The sequence below is a fragment of the Rhamphochromis longiceps genome, linkage group LG9, assembly GCF_057381845.1.
Source record: "Rhamphochromis longiceps isolate RC_006_pf linkage group LG9, R_longiceps_female_GT1.1, whole genome shotgun sequence".
Classification (NCBI taxonomy): domain Eukaryota; kingdom Metazoa; phylum Chordata; class Actinopteri; order Cichliformes; family Cichlidae; genus Rhamphochromis; species Rhamphochromis longiceps.
The window spans coordinates 14,121,848-14,130,851 of NC_140565.1; the positions used below are offsets into that span (position 1 = coordinate 14,121,848).

Sequence of the window (9,004 nt, forward strand, 5' to 3'; positions counted from 1 at the left end):
AGCCACTCCATAAATACATGACACAACATAGAGGAGCTACTCAGGTCCACCTCAACAGGACAAGACTCAACTGTACATCTGCATCTAAAGGATAAAGGTGCAAATGTTCCCATTTTGAACCAGAATACGAATGGTTTGAAAGAGGACAAATAGAGGCCATTATCCACTGTAAATGATCATTATTTAACAGAGGTGGTGGCTTACGACACCAACTGTCACTTACAGTGTAGTTTTCAGATCCCTTCCCAGGTATCTCACCTCTACTCACATTTTGCGTCACATGATAGAGTAAGACAAGGTTTCACAATGGTTTCACTGAAAACCTCTGGTTTGGTGGTAATGACCCACACCTTTTTTCTCACCTTGGCTCATGTGATGAGGCATATAATTAATACTGGTACAAGGATCCTCTTCAGGTACAACCCTCACTAGGGTTTAAATAACTGGGACCTTCAACCATGTGGTTTTAGAACTGAAGAAGCATCTTAGATTAGAGATGCAATGTCTTCAAGAGACGAAGAATTCTTGTCGCTTGCTTTCCAAGTGACTTAGACTTCCATGAAATAAAAGACTGAGAACCTACACAGATATCTCAATTGCTATTTCCATGTCTTATTTAATACAGGATGGCATTCACTTTCAAGCATTTATAATTGGATGGGCAAAATTCCACAAAGGGGGCAGCAAGTTATTTAATACAGTATTAGTGATGTGAATAGAGGGCAGCATGTGTTAGCCCTGCATCAGATTGGCGAGATGTCCAGGGTGCACTCTGGAGTAATTTAGTGACATTTTAAGGTGGAGTTTGTCCTCCTGCAGAAACTTTAGTTGATGTGTTGTGATGTGACTCTGCTCATCTGACAGCTTTCTGTCTCTGGATTGTTGGAGCATCTTGAGCTGAACCAGCTGAAGGAAAAACAAAGAAATCAATGAAAAACAAATCCCTTTTGTTTTACTACAGAACAGTTATTCTGTAAGTTCAATTGAGTGTATCACAGAAACATTTTTCTCACCACTCAAACATGCCCAGTGTGCTCACAAGCATTATGATTCCCACAATCTTCACTATAGTGTAAACACCAACCAGTATGCCAGCTGAAATCAAACCAGATTTTAGTGTTAAATGTATGTATGAAGTGACAAAATGAAAATAACTAACTAACCTACTTTACCTTCATTGTAAGTAACAGTCACATGACTCTCTGCTGATGTCTGATTACCCAGATCATTAGTGGCCACACAGTAATAAACTCCTCCATCTGTTACATTGAAGCTGTAAATCTCTCCTTCAGATACTTTCACAGCTCCATCTCTGCTCTTCTTGAACCAGGTGAAGTTGCTGACTGGAGGTTTGGCTCTGCTGGAGCAGGTCAGGTTCACCCAGCTGCCTGCTGACACCAAACCTGATGGACTGATGGATGCTGAGGTGTCTTTAGGAGCATCTAAGAAAAAAAGCGAGTTAGATAACTATTTTTCACTATAGTATTCAGTTGGCTCTCGTTCATTGCTATGGTATGATTTCTCTGCGCCTCATACTGACACTTTTTATGATTTCTTTATAGTATACACTATATAACCATCATCAACTTAGCTTCACATTTATCTCTACAACCCTTTATGCTGCTTAACTCTGACCATGAGCACCATAGTCATTGTGCACTAGTCACTTTACATCCAACACAGAGGTACTTTCACCCCACTGCACATGGAGTTGAAAACTTGCAGCAGAGTTAAAATCTTTTTAACTCTGCTGCCACAAGGACAGATGCAGAAAATCTTTACCACCAGCAGCGCTAAATTTAGACTCCCTACATTATCACATATAAATTTGTATTCATAGAATTAGTTTCACATTTTGACTGCTGTAACACAATCATTTCAGGATAAATTAAGTATTTCTTTTTTCTTCATTTTTAAAATGTCATGGATGACTGGGCTGTCCTTATAAAAACTACTTAAAAATTATATCCCACGAATCATGATGAGCTGACAGGTTCAAATAACAAACTCTGATTGTCTTACATGAAACACTGAGAGTCTCTTCTGTCTCTGCTGTCTTGGTGTCGTTTCCTTGGTTCACAGGATATCTGGCAGAGCAGCTGATCTTCTTTCCATCATGTGTGTCTGACAGAGTGATGTTCTGCTGGATTTTAGTTGTAAAGCTTCCATCTGTGTTTTCCTCTATTTTGTTGTGAGAGTCTTGTTGGAGATTCCAGGTGAGTTGAGGAGGGGAGTGTGGACAGGGAGTGAGAGCTGAGCAGGTTATAGTGACAGACTCCTTCTCCTTCAGATCACCTGGGATTGTAATATCGGGCCTCCAAGGAGAATCTGTGGTTTCACATCACAAACATAGTTTAAAAAAAGAGTTTAATTGGTGTGCATTTGCAGGTTTACTCATATGCACTAAATAGCAGTTTAACAAACCCATCTATAAAGCAGTTGAGACTTAGTATGTAATCCACTGAATGCACCTATGTACAACTCAATGAAACATTATAACGAATCAAAAATGGTACAAGAACAACACATTTAAGGATAAAATGTGAGACATTGGATTAGTTTTGAATAACATAGACATTATTAAACAATCTATTTAAAAACAAAGTTGAGGCGAGGGTGAGAAAATACTAGAAATATTGTGTAATGTCAAAATTTCTTTCTTTTTTTTTTTGGTTTTCAGAACTGAACATGTGAGGGATTTATCATTCTCAAAGAGTGTTGAGGTAAATAGTTAAACAATGTTAAAAAAAAGTTCTCAACAGAAAACATGCAAAGATTGAAGATTGTGTACAGGGATTTCTATAAATTCTATAAGTGACAACCAGTGGTCAAAACAAGTGCTGATTTGTATTCTAAAGATGCACAAACACTACTGCTTTCTCTAGGTTTGTATGTAAGATCTCCTAAACAAGTAACAGCTGAAAATAAAATAAAATAAATAAATGATAATAACAAAAGGTCAATCAGATGGACCAGTACGGCAAGACTGTGATGATCCACTCGGTAAATTAAATCTGTTGGGCATCTTTCTTGGCCTTCAGACAATAATCCCGATGACTAAAGAACCAAACGGGTTCTTTATTCGTAGGGAAAGAGTCCGTGTGCTTAATCATTTTTAAGGTCAGGTTCTGGTCTTAAAAATGATTTTGTATATTATGCAACAATGAAAATTATGTTTGTCTCAGACTCAGAAAAATTCGATGTTCTTTCTTTCTATTTTACTTATAAAACAATCTAATTTCCCAGTTTTAACCCTTGATATGTTGTTTGTACATGGTTTGTAAATCCCTGTATTTGGGTTCTGGGCTTTTAAAAAAAATCTTTCTGAAAATTTCACACATTTTTTTAAATGAAATAAATCAGAACAGTCATTGTGACTGTAGGGTTACTGCAACTTTCAGAATGAAGGCATATATTTTTATGTTAGAAATGAATTCAAAATCCTTTACCTCTGATTGTTATTTGAAGAGAATCACAATGAGCTGTTGCCTTGAATGGTTCACTCTCTACTCTGAAGAAGTATGTGTCTGTGTAGTTTGTGGTTAAATTAGAAAACAGAGTGGTGCAGTCTCTCTGACTCAGGTTCCCAGTAATACTCATTGGATAGATGCTAACTGCTCCACTACTGTTGAAGATCACATTGTTTCTGGTAACTCTATGATAACTTTTAATCCACACTCCAAAGGTTTTTCTTGTGCTGATAAATGTCTGTCCTTCTTTGGGTCTGAAGCTACATGAAATATGCAAACAAGATCCACTCAGTGCTTCCAGCTTCTTTGGAGCCGTTATGAAGAGGTCTGCTCCATCATGACAATCAGGCAAAGCAGCTGTAAGTACAGTGTCATGGTTAACAAAATGCTGTTCTTTTCATGTTTGCAGTTCAATGTTTATATGTAAGTGTTACAGTTTTCGTCAGGACATGAACAGTTGACTCTGTTTTCAAAGGTCTTCCATTTTGTTTCAAAATGAGGTTAAATTAAAAAATCTTTTCAACAATGCCTTTGAATAGCTGAACAATCAGCTCACCTGAAAGAAAGAGACCAATCAGTAGCACACCGACAGTCAAAATGTTCACAGACAGAAACTCCTTCCCTGTGTTTACAAATAAAAAAGCAACGGCAAGAATCAGATAAACAGATAAAAAAGAAATAAAATCATTGTTTTGAATCATTTCACATGTGGAGCTTTTACACAATGTTGTCTTTAAACCAACTTTTCAATACAAACTCATTCTGTGCAATCACATTTTTCATCCGTATCAGTGGTTTGTGTCATTTTTGTAATTTTTAAGTACACCTGTGGAACTATGCGAAAATAACTGAAATGCAATAAAAACAATATATCTCAGAGTTCATGTCAAATTAAAACACTAAATAAATTATTTGATGCATCATTTAGTTGCGGTGAAAAAAAAAAGTAAAATGTGCCTTACAGAAGTGTGGAGTGTTAGTGTAAGATTTGTCACTGTGACCCAGAGTTTTTTAATTTTGGGAATGTTTAGGAGTTTTCTGTTTTGTTATCCTTGTATTATAGTTCTATATTTTGTATTTGTCGTCAGTCAGCATTTGTTATTATGTTGGTTAGTTTAGTCTTTGCCATCCTGTGTTTCTATGTAAAGTAAGTCTTGTCTCTGTGTGTCTGTCTGGTACCTCTGTTCTCTCTTGGTCCCTCACTCTCTTCCTTGTCTTGTCTCTGTCTCCTCCCTCTGTTCCCTGTATTTTGCCAGTTTGGATGTCAGTGTGTTTCCCATGTTTTCCTATGACTGGTCTCTCTCTGTTTCTGGATTTATTGTGTTAGTCTCTTGTCCCGTGTGGATTATATTTGGTTTTGCCTCCCCTGTTTCATTAGTCAGACTCATTCCAGCGGTGTTTCCACCTGTTGTATTTCCCAGTTTAGGTTCCTTATCATTTCCTAGTTTCTACATGTTTGATTAATCCAGCAATAAAGTTTCTGAGTTCAGCCCTGCTTTGTGTTCTGCATTTTTGGTCCTATCCTGCCTGCCTCCCACAGCATTACACAACAGGTTTATACTATTTTTACAGTAAAACATGCACCATTGTTGTTAGGAGGAAGTTTAGAAACAGGACATGCTGATTAAGAAAAAGTGTTAGCATGTTCACATGCAGGCACAAGCTTGTTCCCTTTTTAGCGAGCAAAATAACCTAGCTGTTTTAATGAAATAAAAGGCAATAAACAACCGATTCTGTCAATTTATACACATTGACAATAAAATGTTCTTTGTGTAGATTCTTGTAACAGAGATTTTTAATATGGAGAGTTATTTTATTTCCTGGTTAAATAAAGCTTTAAATAAAAATGTAATTAAATAAATAAAGAAGAATAACAAAATAAGTTTTAGTTTAAAACTTAAGAATAAAAAGCTGTAAAATGTTTGCTTACCCCACATTAAGTCTGCTGATGGTCTTATGAGTAAACTGAAGCAGCCTGTAGCAAATTTCAGGAAGAACATATAGAGACATCCACTGACTGCACTGCACTGCATAATGAAGTCAGTTTTGTCCTTCCTGCTTATTTCCTGTGAATGAAGTCAGATGATATCCTTAAACATATCTTTAGCTTGTATTTGTCAAAGCCTCAAAGCTTAACCTTGCAGTAATGTTTTAGTCATTCTCAGTATTAATATACAACTTTTGCTAATACAAATGATGCTGACATCAGAAGCAACATACTTGTAATGCACTGTAAAATAATCATATTAAAAATGAGAAAAGCAATAGCATAATATTATCGTGAAGTAAATGTTTTAGGTGGCTCGACATGGGTGAGCAAAGCACATAGTCTGGGAGGACAGAATGGAAACGGTCTTTGTTACACAAAACACTGCCCCAGAAGAAACAGCCAGTATTTCAACAGGTGTGGAAAAAATGTCACCGTTACTCACCACAACCGGCTGCTCTGAAGTCCTGGAATCTGGCTGTGGTGAGGAGCATCGGCAGCATAGATGTTCCTTCCTCCTCAAAGGCAGGACACACAGGCTGGGCAGCGAATCCTCCAGTGGGCCGGGCAGGTAAGCGATTGCAGTTGGAGGATGAAGGTACAGGGTGTTGAGGAGAAAGTCCTGTATTAGCGGGTAAAGTGAATTCGGTAGACAGGGGAGACCTGAAACCAGTCGCTGTAGCTGGCTTGCTACAGCGCGATGATACTTGGAAAAAGGAAAGATGCATAAAAAATATCTTGGCTTGTTCTTTCTGTTATTTATGTTTTGTTGTTTTTGGTGTTGTTTTATTTGTAATGTTTATACAGTGAAAACTTCTGTTTGTTTGCAAAGAGTCCTATTGGCATGACTGAGCTTCAATTCTTTCCCTGGAATCCAATCTGTCTGCAGTATGTACACACAGCACAACCTGTCACACCACTCCAGAACCTCCATTAAGTAACAGAAAGATAAACTTGATGACTCACTGAACTTATCTTCTTGTGATTCCAAGTATTCTTGTGGCATTCATCAGTTTATTTTATTTCTGTGCTGAATCTCAATCATGGTAATCCTGGTAAACCAGCCCTACTATGTGCTAACATCGCTTTCTGCATGTTCACAAAAAGCATGTTGTGTTTTTTTTTCATACAAAATCAATTTCGAATGTGTTAGAGATTCAAATTTGTCTCCCATCACTAACAATCTGGCACATTATTTAGTCTCCTAAAGTTTGTTCTCCACTTTAGAGCAACCAAGAACTTTTTGCCACAGTTTTGAAAAGTGAAATTCAACTGGTTAGTACAACACTTTGTATTAGCAGATGTTTCTGTGTGTTGCATCCTTACAGTTTATGGATGCTGCTCACTAACCATGTTTGGTAGCATTAACACTTCGCCCTCTCATCCAAATATGGTCACTTCATTGTTACCTTACCTACCATTGTTAGCTTTTTTGTACAGTATATGGTCTGCATTTTAATTTTTTTGAGAAGAAACAAAATAAAACACCAACCAAATATAAAAAAGGCACATTAGTAAATATTCTGTCTGTCATCTCACACAGCTTACAAAAACAGTGTCTACTAGAGGTGAGGTCATCAATCTAAATATTGAGTACTAATGCTGGTACTGGATGTGCGATAACATCAATACTTTGTTTAATCCTCTATTAGGGTTGAAAATTATTGATTTTTGTTTTTTATTAAATTATTAGATAAAGCTGTTTTTTTATTTTATTTATACGCAATGCAATTTTGCTCATAAACGAGTTGGCGCTCTGTTTTGAGGGTAATAAACTTCATCCGGTGCTATGACTGGGGTGAAATATTGAAGAGTGGGCGTACAGCGTTTGAGGGTCCTTTTTGCTGCATGCTTACACATATACTGATAATGGTTAGAATAGTCTCAGGAAGTCCGAACAAGATGTCCGGAAATGGGCCTTAGAAATCAACAGATAGCCAAGGCTGCGCAGGGGTTGTTTTTCTTTTCTGTCTTTCTGAGGAGGAGCAGATACGAGGTGAGGTCGGACTGAACGAGGAGGATTCGCAGCAGACTGCCACGTTTGTGTTGGGAGAAGATAGCCATAATAATCTTTGTGATTGTCGCAGTATAAAACCTGCACTGCCTGATTCAGTGTCATCTTTTCTTTGATGCAGTTCCCTGGTTCACCCAAAGGTACAGTACTGTAAAACTTGTCATTTCAACTGCTGAAGCAAATTAAATCTTTTTAAACGACAGATATTTTCTCCTGAATTCCTTCTGAAAATTTTAAACATGACACCTCTAAGTTCAGTATAAAGCCCTCTGAACTGCGATATATAAATCATTTTTTAGAAATGAAAAAATATACCTAAAACATGGACTATGAAAAATCTCTTTGACAGGCACATTTACGTTCCATGTCTCCAAAAATCCACTTTAAAATGACATTAAATGCTTAAAGGTGTGTTTTGTTGTGTTAACTAATCATTGTGGAACGTAAGTAACACTGAGATAATGGTCATTTGAATTGTTCAGTATTGGCAAATTGATGATAATTCATCTCACAATGCTCATTGAGACACTGTTTGCAGTGCAAACATAATCAACAATAACGTCTCATCCTTCACAACAACATGGTAGATCTTGTGAAACACCAGCATTTCACAATAGACTTTTATTTATACAAACAATCAAATCTGCACAATAAGTATTTCAATGGTGTTTTGCCCATCTAACATTTAACACCTTGGTGTTGATTGGTAACTGAAGAGTCTCTGCTATCGTACAGCCCCAGTCCACTGCATTTAAAGAAAGCATTTTACCTGGGCCAGTGGTCAGTCTCTTGAGGTCACATGTCTCCCAACTGAAAGCAATATGACTTTGATGTTTTATTGTCAATGTTTTAGTTACATTTTTGAAACTTTTCAAGTGTTTTTTAAAGAAGTTGTGTTTCGCTTCATAGCGCATGCACCAGCTATGTAAAAGTGGTCCTGTTTTGAGTAAACATGTAGGATAATGTATCATGAAGATATCTTGGAAGGATAATTCTGTTGTTCTTCAGGTGAACAACAGAGGTGAGCTGTTCTGTTGAACTACTTCCAGATGATTTCACCCACAAACACCATTCCAACTTTAAAATGTTCTCCCATTCTTGATCTATCACTCTATAACTCAGCCCTTTCATATCTCTTACCATTGTCCTACAATGAATTTTTAACTTTTGCATGAATCATGAGGACAGAACATGGGTTGCTATCATTGCTAAGGGCACTCTGAACAGAGCACACGTTGAAAAGTTTGAATCTGTTGTTCATGTCTGAACAAATACTCACTCAATTTTCGCTCCATCCACACAAATTATACATCAAAACGTAGGTATTGTTTTTGGCTTTCAGAAAATGTCATTGCATTATTGTTGGAGGTTCAGTTGCAGTTCTCTCGCAAATTGCCTCATAGCAACACAAGGTCGGAAAACTCCCAATTCAAAGTCTACAGAGACTTCATGAAAATCAGAGCTGAAATTCTGTAACGGGAGGCATTTTCCCCTCCTCATATCTCCCAAACCATGGGCTGCAGAGACATGAGC

The 9,004-nt window shown here is 37.2% G+C and overlaps 1 protein-coding gene across 1 annotated transcript; it reads right to left on the minus strand.

Annotated features, from left to right (window-relative positions):
- Positions 1-683: 683 nt before the first annotated feature.
- Positions 684-7,837, minus strand: LOC146662010 (B-cell receptor CD22-like). Its single transcript, XM_085417875.1, has 8 exons — positions 7,831-7,837; positions 5,903-6,079; positions 4,027-4,092; positions 3,450-3,827; positions 2,023-2,328; positions 1,173-1,442; positions 1,014-1,095; positions 684-906 (listed from the first exon to the last, which is right to left on the minus strand). Exons 1-8 carry the CDS (start codon positions 7,835-7,837, stop codon positions 825-827), a joined length of 1,368 nt encoding a protein of 455 aa, XP_085274001.1. The 3' UTR covers positions 684-824.
- Positions 7,838-9,004: the final 1,167 nt, after the last annotated feature.

Excerpts from the sequence above, each read along its gene's own strand:
- LOC146662010 (XM_085417875.1), bottom strand. Across the intron at positions 4,093-5,902 it reads CTTCAGAGCAGCCGGTTGTG|GGAAGGAGTTTCTGTCTGTG; the intron begins GTGAGTAACGGT and ends TTGTAAACACAG. Across the intron at positions 1,096-1,172 it reads GACTGTTACTTACAATGAAG|CTGGCATACTGGTTGGTGTT; the intron begins GTAAAGTAGGTT and ends GTTTGATTTCAG.